At 43.2% G+C, this 17,390-nt stretch overlaps 2 protein-coding genes across 2 annotated transcripts; both read right to left on the bottom strand.

Moving 5' to 3' along the window:
• Positions 1–396: 396 nt before the first annotated feature.
• LOC129090536 (uncharacterized) lies at positions 397–10,284 on the bottom strand. Its single transcript, XM_054598184.1, has 2 exons — positions 10,158–10,284; positions 397–1,306 (listed from the first exon to the last, which is right to left on the bottom strand). Exons 1-2 carry the CDS (start codon positions 10,282–10,284, stop codon positions 747–749), a joined length of 687 nt encoding a protein of 228 aa, XP_054454159.1. The 3' UTR covers positions 397–746.
• A 700-nt stretch (positions 10,285–10,984) lies between these two features.
• kctd12b (potassium channel tetramerisation domain containing 12b) lies at positions 10,985–14,483 on the bottom strand. The gene has a single exon (XM_054597917.1). It carries the CDS (start codon positions 13,743–13,745, stop codon positions 12,894–12,896), a length of 852 nt encoding a protein of 283 aa, XP_054453892.1. The 5' UTR covers positions 13,746–14,483; the 3' UTR covers positions 10,985–12,893.
• Positions 14,484–17,390: the final 2,907 nt, after the last annotated feature.

Consider the following 17,390-nt stretch of genomic DNA (forward strand, 5'->3'; position numbering starts at 1 on the left):
TTATGCAGAGCAGATAGAGGAACAAATGGCACCGTGCACTGGTTCATGTAGTCATTATCGTCATTATTATTCCACAAAGCTCGCCGTCTGTAATTACACTTCACTTCCCGGTACACGGCATTCTCCCTCTGAATTCCTTCCATTGCTGGCTTGGAGATAATGTAATCACAAAATGAACCAAACTGCAGAGCTATTGAATCACAGGCAAAGAGGAGAAGAAAGGCTTTGAAGCCGTACAGTTAATATTGATGAGGTGAGATATTTCAGATGATGAGCAACAGAGATTTCATTTCTTTCTTTTATTTTGCATCAGCAAGGTCAAATGCCTAAAATTTCACACTTAGCTTACATTTTCAAGTAGCTCGATCAGTGGATACAGTACAGAGAGCAGGGCAGAAATCTCTAATTAACCACATTACATATATTATCCTTTGACTGAGTGAAAATAAATAGATTTCCATCTTTTTTTATGTCTCCAAATAAAGGTGTGGAACAAAGTGTCACTAACAATCTAGGATGTTTCTTATGATGGGAAAAAGCAAATCTCTCTCTTTATCGTGGATGTTTGATTGCTGGACAAGCTCAGCCTAATTAAACGCTAACCTTAATCAAACATTTTAGTTGTGTTGACATGCAAAAACTACTACATTAGAACTTAAAGTAAACTTGCTGACTCAGAGCAACATGTATAAATCTGGAGTCCACTGCTTACAGCATAGTAATAAAATCCTGGGCAGCAAAGCGCTCTACGCGTTGTACTTCTTGAGCAAGTCGCTTTGCCAGTGTCTCTTGCGATCAGGAAACTCTCTGGGCAAGCGGATCTTCTTGAACTCCTCAATACATTTCTTCAGATCCTCCTCAAGCATCTTCTTCTCCTCCTCTTCCTCATCCAACCCGGGCGGGGGGCCGCCGTTCTCCCTGACGGTTGGCCGCGGCAGCGTTTTTAGGTTGAGAGTGGTCGGACGATGGGGGCTCTCAGCAGGAGGCGGTGTTGAGGGACTGGAGGTACAAAAAGGTTTGGATGATGGCAGAGGTGGAGGCAGATCTGGAAGTGACAGAGGTGGGAGGTATGGGCTGTCTGCAGCAGGAGGAGGAGGAGGAGGAAGAGGAGGTGTTAGAGGAGAAAGAGAGTCAAGGGGCAGCGGGTTTCGTATGTCCAGTGTTGTGATGCAGACGGTTTTTGGAAGGCTTTGGGTTCGGCAAGTGCTGCCTGGCTCAGCTGTTGATGATTCAGTATGAGCAGCATTTAGGTTTGTGAGAGCTGGGGGGTCAGAGGTAGTTGCCTTGGAAACCACTGATGAGCCACCTGCAGTAGGAGAAAATAATTACAAATTTAAGTGTGTACAATTAGCATTTTATTCAAAGTAGCAATAACTTAAAGGAACAGTTTGTCATTTTGGGGAATATTCTTATCATTTTCTTTGAGAAAATTATATTTAAAGAGGAAGATCAATATCACTCAAATGTGCGACAGCAAATATGAATCTAGAGCCAGCCGTTGATTAGCTTAGCTTACAGTCTGGAAGGAGGGTAAAACAACAAGCCTGTCCAAAGTTAACACTGAAACAATTTCTTTACTACCCAACATCAGGTTGCAGTAACTTCCTGCTATTTTGTCATTACTGCACAGAAATGCTGGGCAGACGGTTCAACTGTTCCATCCGTTACTCCCTTTAAAACCACACGTTTCTTTTTTTTTATTGTGTACAGATGAAGATATGTGTTAATTAGTAAACTGGTAGGCATTTTTTTAACTTCAGTCAGGCTAACGGTATTCCTCGGTTTCCAGTATATATGCGAAGCTAATCTAGCCGGCTACCAGCTATGCTTTTTATTTGCCATACAGACATTAGAGAGTTGTATCAATATACTCATCTTACTTTTGGCATGCTGGCCAATAATCATAACACCAAAATGTTAAATTATTCCTTTAGAAATGGATAACTGAGAGAATGAATAGAACATTCATACTCAGGTGGCTGGTTTGTTTAAATTGAGGTCTTAACAAAACAGTGGAGCTTGGCATAGAAATTGATTACATTTGGCTTTTTTGTTTGCCTTATCAAAGTGTGTCAGTAGTGTGTGGCTGGCGCGGAAACAAGCACCTCAGCTTTCAGCTCCGCAGTTTTTGTCTCCAAGAGTACAAAAGTAAACACAAGCTGGCAAAAGAGCATCGAGGAGCATTATGGAAATATAAATTTGCAGAGAAAAAGGAGCTCAGCAGGAGAGTAAAGGAAATGAGAGATAAGGAGAGTGGAGGACAGTTTCATTTTATTTCAGAATTAACTTTGCTTGTATGTACATTATCCAAGAAGCAATACTGTGACTGAATGGATGGTGTAAACTCTTCTGACTGAAGCTTGACAGGCCATTTTTCAAGGTATGTTGATTTTTCATCTCATCTCTGTGTGAGGACAGAGCAGGTTTCTGTGGTGCGACTTCTTAGAATAGTTGGAGAGGCAAATGCACATTCTGCACCTCTTGGTATTTGAAAACCCATCAACCATTTTAAATTGGCCCCTCTTTCTTTACAAACAGCCAAGGTTTTTCTCTATGTCTATGTGATGGAACACGTCCTCAGATTGGCTGAGCAGCTCCTGAAAAACGTATCCCATGTCCACACTGAAGTGGATACTTTTCAATATACTTCTTTTGTCTCTTTTTTGACCACGGAGAAAACACCACAATTAGAATTTGCCCCTTTTGTGTTGTAGGGTGGATTTTGAAAACACATTAAATTCCTAAATCTGAGTATCACATACATGATTGTTATTCATTTTCATTCTCTCATGTCATGTGATCCATTTAGGAAAATGCTGACTTCATGCCGGCTTTGTAAACAATTAACAGCATTTCAAGAAAAGCCTCTGGTGGAAACAGTGCAAAGCTTTAAAGCTGCAAATGCCAAACAGAAGAGATCTGTGCACTGTTTTTGTCGCTGTGGTATTTCATTCTGGGCGCTGAACTTTCAGAAAACAATCAGAAAAAGCGCTGTGGATAGAAAACACTCATGTGGATACATTCAAAAATGTATCCACATGAGTTTGGTCTTACAAGTTACATGACAGTCCTTTGTGTGCAGGCTACTGCTCATGCACAGCATCATCTAACAGTCCCACATGCTCACTCTTACTGGGAAGCAGCCTCATGCAGTTCATGCAGCCACAAAATATGGAAATACACATATGCAGGCACAATATGCCACACACATGTGTACAGACATACGAAGACGCACAAGGCGCTCTTTTGCTCATCGTCACGGTAACCCTTCTTATGTAACTGGAAAAGCAGCTTGTGTCAAACGGAGGCGGCACAGAATATTCTCCCACTGCCTTGGCTTTTTGAATACCTGAATACAAGTGTGCGTGTGTGTGTTTGTGTGTGTGTGTGTGTGTGTGTTCATAAAAAAGAAGGGCACAAGCCTTTGTGTGAGAGCGATTGAGTGTCGTCTTGTGTGTTTGTGCATGCATGCGTAAGGACGTGTGTGCGTACTGTAAGTGTAGGTGTGGGTGTTTGCATGTGTGTGTGTGTGTGTGTATGTGTGTTGTTATATTCTGGTCATGTACTGGCATTTGAAAGAAGGGCAGATAAAGACATTGAAAAAGAAAGAAGACGGGGGTTGGTAGACACATGTTCACGTCTGTGTGTGTTTGTGTGCTCCGTGCATTCAGTGTCTCTCATAATGAATACATGTGTTTGAGGGCCGCCTAGACGTGGGAGTATGGGGGGCTTAGCAGTGTCGTAGGAATAATCCACTGGGGGATGGGCTCCATGCTTTCCTCCACCACTAAGCCTTGTGGAGGAGAACAGCGAAAAGAGAGCACTCAAACTGTTTCCCCGGGCCACTTCTCCAGGGATATATGCAAAAGCCAAAGCACTTTCTCACACATCCTCTCCTCTCCTCTCTCTCTCTCGGTCTCTCCCATCTGTTCAGTGTGACACATCCCTTCGTTGCCATCATTACTGCTATTAGCAACTCTAATGTGTCACTGTTTGGCACCTCTCTGTCACAAAATATCTTCTTTACGGTGTGCAATGTTGGTTTAACCTTAACATTATATTAAATCATAGCGCAGCACTGGGAATTCCTACAGCTTGACTTAATGAAACCATGAGAATATTTTAAAAATAGATCATCCATTATCTGTCTCAGATTCAGATTGTGTTTTAATCCAGACCTAATGTAAACAACGAGTTTCTTTCATGTTGAAGTCAAACTGAAATAAAATATTTTTGCCAAGAAAAAGGCATACTGTATTTTATCATAGCTTTTCCTTTGGCTTATGTACCTTTTTAGTGAAAATTGTTATTATCAACATGTTTGTACAGTGATATTTTGGTCTAGACTGACAATGTTGGAACTGGAAATTCGAACGCTGCAACATCTGTGTGGAAGGGCACTAAAAGACTTTATTAACTTCCGAATGTTATCCTGTGACTCCACCTTGGTTACTCTGTCGTGATTCAAATTGTGTGGGATGATATTTCCTTCACTCAAATAGTTTAAGGAAGAAGGAAGACTTTAATTAACAATGTATACATGAAGGGTAAAGCTGTATAAAACTAAGCACATCAGATGCTTCTGTGTTACCTTGAGTATGACCAGGTCATTCAGCCTGTGGGTACTTTTTAAAATTCATTGTGGCCACTAACAGGTGTTGTGACCCAGGGATGGGGAGACTGGCAAACAAGAGGACAGCATCATCTCCATGGTAACGCCACAATGTTGTGCAGGAGCCAGAGCAACACAAATGCATAGTAATGTCTCTCAGTCTAAGAGGAGCCTTTTATCCAGGGTGTGAAGTTGTACATATGGCTCTATCCTGCTGTTTCAGAGGGAGCTCACGCTACATAGTTTTAGCAATTACTGCATGTTTTATATCTAATGGCCTAGTATTCAGCTCAGATATCCAACATCTGCTTTGTGAAATGGCGCCTAATGACAGAGTGGGCCTCACCACCTACTGTCTTCTTGGCCATTGTCTTCTGCCACCAGAGCAAACAGGGGTGTAATCAGACATGGGAAAGATACATTCTTCTGACTAAAAGCAGAAGCACAGTCAAAATCACTGAAGTGTGCACACAAGTCTCTCAGCAATTACATATCTGTCAATCTACATAATGTAGAGGAAATGCGTGACAATAACAGCTGGAGACCGGGGGAGCTGCTGCCGAGTGTGAAAATCTAAAAAGGGAGTAGAGGTTAGAGGGAAAGAAGGGGAAAAGAGAAGGAAGAAATCAAGTCATCGATAACTAACCAGCAGATATGGTTTTCAATTATTTTGGGTGTGGAAAACTACATTTTATGATTTTTATTTTTGCAGAATTGCACAAATCTACAATCTACTTGTCCTGCTGATTCGCCTGCTCCACTTGCCTCATCTTTATCTTTCACTGCTTTAAAAACCCTGAGCTTTAACCACAGCACATTAGCAGCCTGACTAAGCACCCTAAAGCCCATCCTGGCACCCCTCAGCCCCTGCAGAGCCTGCAGCCCCCCTGCCACCTGCTTCTCCTCTCCTGCAGGGTTTCAGCCAGGGTCCAGCCCTGCTCAGGACTGCAGCGCCGAGGACAAGCCTGCCTGTCTAGATTACTGATAATTAGAGAGGTAGATTAGAGCCCAAGTCTCCAGATGGCCGAGGTGAACGCTGTACTATAAACAGAGTTGACAGACACACTGACAACTCACTGCTCAAAGCAGGAGACGTTGCTCACGGCTCTGTCACATTGTTTCCGCCACACGATGAACTGTGTACCTGTTAAAATAACTTAATCATTTAATACATGAAGTGGAAGGCTTTGTTGGTGTGTTGTAACTAAAAGACGCTAAACCTTCCATTACAAAAGGATATTTAAAACCTCTTCAGCATATAAGGACAACTTTTTCCCTCTCGTTGTGATTGATGGCATGCAATTACAACTCATCAGATTGGAGTAATTTGTGTCATTTGCAAAGAAAGACATTTTAGAATAAATTATAAACAGATTATGAGACAATAGGTCCTGGGCACAAATGCATAAAAGCACCAAGTTCTAAGGCTCAATTTATTTATATATATGAACATACAGGGCACCGATCCTGGTGAACTAACACTGATTACCAAAACATAGGATATACCCATAATATAAAGAAATTGATTAAAACAACATATAAATATATTCCCTAATAAATACTTTTAGAGGGGGTGAAATAACAACCCTTCAACAACAGCAAAAATATCATCAGTCTACTTTACTACTTTAGACTGAGCTCTTAACCTTTACTGATGTGTTGCTTCTAGGCGGCAACCTCCAGATCGGAAATGTTAAACCAATGCCGAGGTGTCTTAAACCTTGCATTCTTTCTAATAGCCATAAGGGGCAACTCTTCTTGTTGCAAAAAATAAGTCTGATTGTATTGAAGTCTAATGAGAAAAACTTCTAACGTGATTTATTACCTCAGTAAACATTGTAAACATGAGTTTATGGTCTCAATCGCTAGTTTCAAGTCTTCTTAAATACAGCATGACGTTCATTTAGTAGATTTGGGTCCCATTTTGAGTAAAATAGACGATAAAGCAGGTACGCTTTAGGCCGAGGCTACCTTGTGATTGACAGGTCGCTGCCATAAAGTTGTCTGGTCTGGTAGTTGTTCATGTTTTCCTCTTACAACTTTAACCCTTGAACAGTGTGTTTTCAGTTCAGGAGAGCTAACTGTAAGATTTTGGTCGGCTAAAAATATCTTGTTTAGCGTTTGGCTGTGTTTAGCTCCACCCTCTTGTTTCACATCTGCAAAAAAAACCAGATGGCGACATTTATAACAGCAGTACACAAAGAAATTGGGAGGCGACCGAGACTAAATCAACTCCTTATATACAGTCTACGATCGCTTCACATTGAGGCTGTGGCTTTAAGGGACCACGACCAAGATGAAACTCATGGAATGGAAAAGTGTTCTTTGTAGAACCCCTTCAGTGGGTCTTTGATAGCACCCTTATATGGTGGAAAGGTTCTTGATAGAACCTCTAGAGAGGGTTCTGGGTGGAACCATTAAACCTTAGAAGGTGTGCAGAACCTTTATGAACGGCTACTGATGGACTGAGTTTCCAAACACTGTCCCCTTGTACATACTGCAGGCCTTGTGTATTGTGAATCAAATGTTTAAATGTCAAAAATTATAATTTTTTTAACTGATCACAATAAGGGATCTAATGGCGACAAGCCGAAGAACTCATTATGGTTCTAGTACGGACTTTTATTTCTCAGAGTGTAGCTCAGGAAGTTTAACTGTCTTCCCCCTGTTTCCGAAGTCAGTTATTGCCTCAACTTCCACCCTGCTCTGTACAAATGGGCATTTCTCTTTTTCTCTCACCTCTTACCCTCTTTTCCTTTTAAACTGCTCCTGACCCTCTCCTTTATCTCTTCTTCACAAATCTACAGTCTCTCTTGAACTGTCTGTGAGGAACTTTGCCACTTAATTTCTCATTTTTATGATTCTTTCCATTTTAATCCTACAACTTGCTTCTGAAACTCTGACTCACTCCCTTCAACTAATTTCATGCTCGCTCATTCTCATCCTGCTGCTACTTTGTATTTCCACACGTCCCTCATGCTTTCCTCTGTCACTTATTCTTTCTGTCTCTTGGAGCTTAAAAGAGAAAAGAAAAAGATTGTGAAGTCAAAGAGAATAATAAAGAGGTAACATGGAGAGAGAGAGAGAGAGAGATAGAGTTATAGTTGCTGAGACACAGTACTGTGTCATTACTAGTAACCTGATCTGCCCCTTTACAGCTGCTAGAACATGTCCCTTGTAAACTCCCAGCTCTGTCTCCCCCCTTGGGTAAGGCTACCCCCTGACCTTGCATGATGGAGTTCGTGTGCCAATATGTTTTGTGATAGCTTCTCTCCGCAGGAGACGTGTGAAGAGGTGGAGGAGGAAGGGCAGCCAGCATTGTGTAGCCGTGCTGGAGGATAGAGCAGTGCAGTGACGGTACACATCTGAATCCGTGGCTGGCTCACTATAAATAACCCAACACACAATGAGATAAAGATGCCCTGAGCCAGCGCTACTGTACTCTGTTCATGCGGGCTTACATGGCATCGTGGGCGAACCGTGTTGTCGTCAAGGACAAAAACAAACAATAGGACTCGAGCTCCCGTATGTGTACATGTAAATTAACAAAAAGCATGCAAAGCTCTCTGCTTACTTTCACACACAACATGCACACACACACATTATGTCACATACTGATGGAGAAAGCTGAGCCCCCTCAGGCGGCTGCATGCTCTCTCCAGTTACCCATTACATGATCTTATTGGCCGACCTTACTCCCAGGTAATTAGCAGCAATGATGCTTTTCTACACAAGCATGGATTTCTGTTTATTGCAGTCTAGAGAGCATGAGGGATTCAAAAGGGCTTGTTTGCCTGCTAATGCCTTTTTAACTGATCACAAAGAAGAGTGAAACGAAGGCAGCCAATTAGATCTAAAACCTCACAGCTAACGAGTCATTAGCCTTGCGCAGGATGGCCGGCGCACATCTCCTAGCGACTTCACTCCCTCCATGCATGTGCATGTCTGTGTTTAGAGAGGCCTACTGCCTGCTCAGCACATTTGTGAGACAGAGAGTGCACCTAGTTCATTGCCCCCACATGGCCCCCGTACCAACCCAGCACCGACCGACCCAACGGCAACACTCACCCAAGCCAAAAATCCACGTAAGCACAAAACACCAGCACAAAAAGGAAAACCAGAGCCAAAATATACTGACACACAGATCCAAAAGTAGACAAGGAATCGGGCCAGAGGAGACATAAACAAGCGCAGAGCCACAGATGGTTACAGCGGAATGAACAGAAACTGTAGCATCTGATAGTACAACCAGTCTAAGATGTTAAGAGTGCATTGTGGCGATCTGTTCTGTCACTCTAACTCATACTGTTTATTCCTAAAATAGGATGAGATCTGGGAACCTGTGCTAGTTTAAGTCAATTTAAAAGGAACGACTCATGATTCACCTAAATATGAGGATGATTTATTTTTTTCTGTTGGAAAATAACAATTTTCCCCCTCTGGTTTGATGTGATCATGCTCAATATTAAATCACAACCCCACTAACCAAGTAATCCTTTGGATCTATATCTGTCTGGTTTCACTGAATCACTCTGTTAATGTTGACAGAGCACACAGGCCACAGATGATCACATTACAGCACGGCCCAGTGAGGGCTTTGTTTGTCAGGATGGTCCAGAGAGTCTCTGAATAACAGGACATTTCATGTTGCTCAGGAAGGGAGATAAGATGGGAACACCAAATCCTTCCCAGTGAAGCACTCCCCCACTCTCATCTAACTTCTACCTGGTTATCTGTATCGCTGTCTCTCCTCTTCCTCGCCCCATTTCTTCTGATCCCTTTATTCCTTTGACGTACATCTGTTCCTGTTCTCCTCTGCTCTCCTCCTTTCTTTTTCCAAAGAAGGGGAGTGATGACCCAGCTGGCTGTGAGTCAAGGGGATCATTCCAAGAGAGGAAAGCAGGCCGAGCAAATGCATGCCATGTAGAGTGACAATAGCACCACAGGAACACGACATGGGTCAAATCACTGCCGCAAGGTAGAGAGAACAGCCTTGTACTCTCAGGGCTCATTTATTTTTTGCCTTGAACTTTCATGGCAATAGTTTAATAATGTATTGCACAAGTTCATTGTAAAATATTAACTTCAAACCTTGTAGAAATAAATCTAAATAACAGATTTAATTAAGTAGATTTTTATGCTGTGTGGTGAGAAAGAAATGCAATCTGTTATTTGGATTTTTCCCAAAAGACAGATAAGCAAAATTTAATGTAAAATATATTTTATTGTAAGACTCTCGATAGAACAAGGAAACCACTGTTGACACAACTAAAACCGGCTTCTTGTTTGGCACACAAGACAGGCGTGGTACATGTTTTAACCACAAGTTTCACAACAGAGCTTAAAAAAACAAATAAAAAAACCCCAGCAGCATTTCATCACAGCCTGGCCTGTGGACCTCAAGTGTCAACACTTGTCACACATCTACTGTTGAATGTCGAGTCTCTAGGCCACTCATGGAGGTAAAGGGTGAGAGTGGTTTGGGACACCGATAGCTGAAATTTCACACGAGGCGTGTCTCTCCATGCTTGTGCTAATGACTGACCTTGGCGCTCCCGAGTTGCGTCGGTGTGCTGGAGGATAGTGACTGAGGAACTTTGTCTGTGACTGTGTTTGTTTGGACCGAAGAGACACTGCAGGCCCGGTATTGTCTCCGGGGGTTCATCATGCATTCCAGGCCGCACCAAAAAGCGGCTGTTTTCCAGGAGGGAAGCCACATAAATCTTGCAACAGTTTTTTGTGAAGCTCATCAGCTCTGCTTTTATCTAGGCCAGACTGGGATCAGGTTTACAGGTCTCATACTAAGCTAATTAGCATGTGATAATCCCTTGGTAGAAAACTTTCTGCCTCACCTACATAAACAAAACCCTAGTTGTTGTTCAAGTGTAAATTATGCACACTTTTGTGTCTGTGGGTGTCGATAAAAATGCAGTTTTTTGTATGATGTTTTTACTGTAATTAGTAATTAGGTCAATTATTGGCAACATAATAAGTGTTTTGTAAGATGCTTTAAAATAGGCTGTTATCTTCCATATGCATGTCCTCATTTCTATCCTGGCTCTGTTTTCTGGTCAACTGCTAGAAAAATAAAAAGACCAGGCTGAGGAAAAAAAAAAGAAGGAATAATATGTGGAGAAAAAGTGAGAAAGCAGATGGGAGGGAGATGGTGCCTGAGGGTAGAGTGTTGAACATTTAATATAAGTAGAGTTTGTGTCCAAGGACATATCCTTGAATGGGAAATGGTGAAATTTAAATTGGTTTACTTTTGATTGAGTTGTATCATTGCAAATCTAAACTGCTTTCTTCCTGGTTTGCACTGAATGTGCTTCAATACTGAGAAAACATTTTGTCATAAATGGAAAATACAACCCGGATAGAAAGAAAACATCTTTTATTTGACAAAGCAATTTTGCTTATCGCTGAACACTTTTAATTTCAGTGGTCTACGGCTGCAGCGACACACTGCAGCAGATCTAACATATTGACTCAGATGTCAACAGCACTTCATCACACTGAAACACAACATTGCGGTTTCTAGACATTTCAGAATACATTTTGCCAGAGACAACAACCTGACAGCTGAGGATAAATCCTGCACTACGCTGCCTCGGTAGCTGTTTCTCAAATTAAACCTCTTCTTCATAATCTTGTTACAGCATAAACGCTTAGGATATTTTTCTACCTCTGTCTGCATTTTCACGTCATCAGCTGGATCTTAAGTGCCTTCAGTTTGTGTTTTAGTCTGAGGTAGGCTATATGATGTGCAGGCCTGTCCTGAGGCTGTATCCGGAAAAGACCCTCTATCTTAACTCGCTCCTTTTATAACTGAAGTCATACCTGCCTGCTATAAACTGCCCTCACAGTGCCCTTGCTACAGTAGTGAGAAAACATTGGGCTTTGGCTGGCTACAGCGTAATCCTACCCTTTCTTGTGGGTAATCACTTACAGTAAGTGAGAGCTATCATCAAATATGCAACATAAACTAATACCAAACTGAGTATTAAGAATAACATTGTTGTTTACAGAACACTCCAAACGTGATCCGCTAAGGTGACTAACACATTTTTTGGGGGGACGTAGGGAAAGAACATGTAGTCATGGTCTAAGCCTGTCTCAAGACACGCTTCACTTTAAAAATGCTCTTAAATATCTAATTGAGCAAAGAAATGTCAAAGAAGGATAATGAGCAAAAAAAAACAAAGCAGTGGGCTGTGAGTGATGTAACAACATCTCCTCGGCCCTCCCATCGAGAGTTATTAAAATACTGAAAGCTCCATTGCACAATCAATACACACACCTCATCCAGCAACCTTTTTTTTTTTCTTATTGTCCACAACATCTTGTGACACTTGAAATTCCATCGTTTTTTTTTATCAAAGCCTGCTACTTTTTCATTTGCCCCACAATCAGCGTTCTTTTGAAAAGGAAACTCCACACACCTACAATCTACTTATTCCTTTCAAAATAAAAAGCTCAATGCATTTTCCTGCCTTTCACTCATAACAACAGATGAACACAAACTATTGTATGGCACGTTTCCAACCACATGGTACTGGACACATTTAAGAAAAAACTGAAGGAGATTTCTTTTTTTGTTACACTTCTTTCTTGTGCTTGGTCTGCTCGTGTTCCCTCAAGGCTGATAAGATGTCCAATTATTTGGTCATTTAGTTCAGAGGAGCAGGAGAGAGTCCGATCTGCTCGGGTGAGCAGGCAAAGTATAGCACTGTACATCACGGCCACTCTTTAAAGCCCTTTACCTTATGCCCCTTATGACTGCTTTAATAGTCATGTAGACACATCGGGGTGCTCTTTTAACAAAATTAGCTCTTGGATACAGTATTGTGCTTCACCAAGGCAGTTGCAATATATAGAGTACAAAAGGGGAATAGTACATAGAAGGTATCAGTCTCTGCAGGAAAGGCTGTGGGGTTGCTGTGGTCCAGGACAGGGAACTACAACTAGATGGAGCGGCGGTTTAAGCAAGGGCAAAATCTGAACCTAAAAATGAAGGGAAAGGATCTGGGGTTGAGAGAGGTGGGGGGGCTGCAGATGTCGACCTGCAGAGAAGGTTTGAAGAGTCAGAGCACCAGCTGGGTAGTGTTCACAGGATCAAAGCTGGAGAGGCTGCAGAGAGAGATGGAGGGGCACAACATCTACGGTACATTTACGGGTGCAGGAGCCCTCAGAGAGAGAAGGACAGGATGGCTGGAGGCTGGAGGGGGGTGGGGTGGGCACTTGGAGACAGGGTATGGGGACCAGGGGAACAAAGCCGATAGTCTCACTCACGGTAGAACACATATTCAGTGTAGCTGGTCCAGATCTTGTCGTCGGTCTGCTCATGGGCAAAGGCGCAGGTCCCGGTGGAGTTACAGGCCACCATGTGGAAGCCTGCGTCGGCCAGCTTGTCAAAGGCCTGCTCCAGAAAGGTGAACTTGAGATAGTAGCGGGACGTGTAGCGCTCAGGGGGGCGGTCCGGGTCACGGCTCTCGTTCAGGGTCTCCCCAAACACCTCTTTGGCCAGAGAGGTCTTCCCGCACACCATGATCCGTGCCACCCGGCGGAACTTGGCATCGGTGTGGCTGTCACGACCCAGGGTGTATGAGCCTCGGTAGCCAATGGTGATAAACCCGGACCGCTTGCCTTCCATGGCCCCGGGCACCAGGCTGGCACAGGCCGCGGCTGCAGCCCCCAGGGAGCCGAGGTGACGGGCCGTGTCAATCCCAGGTGAGGAGTCCTCTGGGTCGCTCTGGCATCCCTCGTCGCCAAGGGAGTTCTGCTTGCTGATTTTGGGCGCCAGTAGCTTGACGAGTTCTGGCAGGTTGAAGAACTCAGCTTCCCTTTGCAGTCGCCCGCGCTCAGGGAAGTGGTCTGGTAGAACCAGCTGCTGGTCCCGCATGTAGTCCAGGATGTAACGGAACAGGAAGCCATCACGGTCCACGAAGAAGCGACCCTTGGTGTCCCTGGCCAGACCTTTGGCTGACTTTCGACTGAACATCTCGAATAGCAGGGATTCTGGGACGCTTGTGAGGGTGGAGTAGCGGGTTATGTACACCTGGCCACCAACATTGAGCTCTATAATCTCTGGAAAGGGTACCTCCTCCCCAGATATGCCACCATCTGGTAAAGCCATGGCTTACTCCTGCCTCACAGGTGCACTTGAATGCAGCTTTAGTGAAAGTTCAATTTATTTTTTTTCCCCCAATAGTATTTTCAGTGGAACCTTTCACAGTGGTTGGTCAAAGATATTAGGAGCTGCTGCGGTGGGTCGGCCTTGGTACCGGAGCGGCTAATCTGCAATCCACAATTGGTATGCGCGCAATAAAAGCTGGACGCCGCTGTCACGTCAAAGCAGGCAGAAACAAAACACTATCACAAGCATGCCTTCTATTCTACCTACGGATCTATCCAAAAATCACTAAAACATAGCGCAGAGTATTTCAGGCAGCGTTGAATGGAGCCGTTATGTCCGCGTCCTTTACGCGCAAATAGATGTGATATCCTGAGCTTGGCTTTGCGCTTTTGACCCCAGTTCTCTGAGCAGGAAATGCACGATTGGCACAGCAGACCATAACGACCTCTCTCGCTCTAATTTCGTTGGGTTGTCCGGGTGCAAACAGGATCAGGTGGCCCAACTTCAATCAGGCAATCCATAGTTGGTGAGATCAGTCGGTGTCCCGCAGACGAAAAGCCACAAGATGAACAAGATTGTGCCGAAGTAGTGAGACGAGAGGAAGGTGACTAAAACGATCTCAGAGGTTTCCATCACTGTGAAAGTCGCGCTTGGTGGGCAGCTCTTCAGCCCCTCCGCTCCTCTCTCTCTCTCTCTCTCGTCAGACGGCAACTCTGCTGCAACATAACGGAGGACACGGCGTTATCCACTCCGGTTGGCCACGCCCACGCACGGTGACGCGCCTCTGCTGTCGATCCAGGTCAAAGTATCTCCGAGACAAGTGTGAGTGGTCAGGAGAGGTCCTTTACCGTGTGTGCATGGGTAATGAAGTCTGACCACATTCCTGCATGTTTCATTTAAATAGTTGTTTTTGAAAGGATAAATAAGGCCAGAGGGAGTCTCGTTTTTGGAGTTCGACCTGTAATTTATTTATTCATACATTCCATAAATAAACCTACCATAAATGGGATGATAAAAGCAACTGAACCTGTGGTGCCAACATCCATTTATAATGCATTTGAAAATGTGCTCGCTTGTTTCTTGGACTGAATAAACAGTGAACTAACAATAAAATAATCAAACTGCCCAATTCTTATTATGCGGGAGTCTCATTAAAACCAAGCGGCTGACTTAGAAATGGGTTTGCATTTAAATTTGATGCATTTATTTTTGGAAACACTCAGTAATCAGTGCAGTCTGCGGCTCCATTAAGGGTGGGATAACAGTGACATCTAGTGAGTACTCAAGAGGAAGTTCGTTTTGTTTCCTTCCAGAACATTAACTAGAGATTATGATCAGACATACAGCAAGATTGTTGTTAATCTACATTAGTTGTTATTATTCTAGTTAAAGCCCCCCCACACTCTAAATGTGCTACTTCACTATGATGTTTGAAACTTCACTGCATGTGCAGAATTTGACGCCAAAGGGCTGTTTTCACACTCATCTGCTGAAGGGGAAGAAGTTCATTTTAGCTCACCTTTAAATCTGTGTTAATCACACATATGTAGGAGCATGGTTTGTGTCATTACATCAGGTAGTCCCATAGGCCTTTTTCACAGCTGCCATATGAGAGGTCATAGCAGAGTAAACTCAGGTGTGAGTGATACAATTAATGGTCCCACTCTGTCGTCTGTGTAGTCTGTCGGAGTCATTCCAGTGAACCAGCATGAACAATACCAGAGCCTAACAGGGACTTAATTAATGATATCAATTACACCTGTGACTACCCTGCAGCGACATGTCAAAAATGGCTGCTATGAAGAGGGCCTATATTCAACTTAACTCCAGTGCAAACTGAGAAAAGACCTTCAGCAAAGTAGAGGACATTTTGTGTTGAGCAATTTTGTTGCTTTAGAAATAACCAATATTTGCATATTCAGAGATTCTAGATTTATTTTCAAGGAGGAAAATTGAACTGAAGTTTATATCTAATGTTTTTGAATCTGCTTTTCACTAGGCTACCACTGAAAACATCTTCAACAAGTACTCAGTTTACAGAAATGACTTTTAGCTGACCTGCGTATTCGTCAAACTGAAGAAATAACTTTTTGACCAAACAATCAAAACTCAAAGTCCACTTACTGGCTTTTGGAAATCATTTTTCAGGTTGACATCAGATGACACATTCTATAAGCAGAGTGCACAAACACACAAATAAAGAGCATTAATGAGTCAGAGAGACCTGCAACAGGCTGCCTGCTATGTATGCTCTATGTGTGTGTCTCTCTCCCCTTTCTCTCTCTCTCTAGTCATGTGTAGTCCACCACACACTCCTTTCTCTGACTAATAGGCCAATTTTGCTCATCTCCAAGCATTCTGGCACTGATTTCCCTGAAGACCTCGCAGTCTCCAGCTGGCTTGCAGCACTAACAGCCTTGTTGTCGACAATCTGTCTTGGACCACTCTGGTTACGTGGGCCACCACAGAGGATCTGGAGGTAATATGGCACTGTTGTCTGCCAAGGAAATAAGTCAATGACACAGTCTCAAGCTCCATTTGCAGTTTCCTTTTCTGTAATATGCAGGAGAAATATGCTGTGTAGCACCAGGATCCTGTGCAGTCCAAAACAAAATAGCCCAAATATGATCTGATGCAAAAACGGTATTTAGATATTAAAGATTATTGTCAACTGTTAATCCCTGCCAGTGATTGAAAATGATAAAATTACTAAAATATCTTCACTTTTCACTCGCAGACTCAGATATCCCCACACATCAGCATGTGACCCTGGAGTTTTACTGTCAGTTTCATCATTCTAATCGCATCCAGACAATAGCTCATTGATCCTCAGAAAAATGGACAAAATGACTACATCAAATAAATTACTTTGGCCTTCTGCAGCGGCTGGATTATCTTTGTGCTTTTTTGTCAATTTTCATCACAGTGATGGCCTGTTAGGTGTGTGTGTGTGTGTGTGTGTGTGTGTGTGTGTGTGTGTGTGTGTGTGTGTGTGTGTGTGTGTGTGTGTGTGTGTGTGTGTGTGTGTGTGTGTGTGTGTGTGTGTTTGATGCTCCACTGATTCAGAATAGACAGAGAAGAGGCTTGGAAAAGAGAGAACGTGGTTCAGCATACTCAGACAGGAAATGGGAAAATGTACTGACTGCCACTGCTGTTGCTAAATCTCATATACTCGATACTAGAGAAAAACAACCCGACACACTCCTTCTGACTTCTTGGATAATGCAGTGTGTATGAAGAGTTACTTGGGGAGGATTTTATGGGTATGTTTGCATATTGATCTCTGTGGTTCCTGCTGACAGCCGCACCAGTTAGTGATTTATGAGATATGCTGTGGGATCAACAAAAAATGAACAGGCGGTTGCATCTATCAGGTGTTTGCGGTGTCCATGTGAACCCATCTGCACAGCCTCATTTCCCTCAACGTGAGGCGTCACACATCTTTGAAGACGGGTGACATGGAAGCGAAACGAGACACAACTCAGTGTGTTAGTGTGTTGAGAGAGTCAAATCCCCCGTGAGTCTCAGTGCAGAGGGAAAAGATGCAGTTGTTTTATTTAATCATGAGACTGAGTCAGAGTCGACAGCAGTCACTCTGACAGATGAACAACACAAATGAAATTAAAGTGGACACTCAACCCGAGG

The sequence above is a fragment of the Anoplopoma fimbria genome, chromosome 4 (assembly GCF_027596085.1).
Source record: "Anoplopoma fimbria isolate UVic2021 breed Golden Eagle Sablefish chromosome 4, Afim_UVic_2022, whole genome shotgun sequence".
Classification (NCBI taxonomy): Eukaryota; Metazoa; Chordata; class Actinopteri; order Perciformes; family Anoplopomatidae; genus Anoplopoma; species Anoplopoma fimbria.

What these genes read in the sequence shown, in the direction of transcription:
- LOC129090536 (XM_054598184.1), bottom strand. Translation starts at nt 10,284, where the DNA reads ATGCATGATGAACCCCCGGAGACAATACCGGGCCTGCAGTGTCTCTTC. An exon ending in CGCAACTCGGGAGCGCCAAG is followed by an intron (nt 1,307 to 10,157) that starts GTCAGTCATTAG and finishes CTCCTACTGCAG; the next exon opens with GTGGCTCATCAGTGGTTTCC.
- kctd12b (XM_054597917.1), bottom strand. Translation starts at nt 13,745, where the DNA reads ATGGCTTTACCAGATGGTGGCATATCTGGGGAGGAGGTACCCTTTCCA.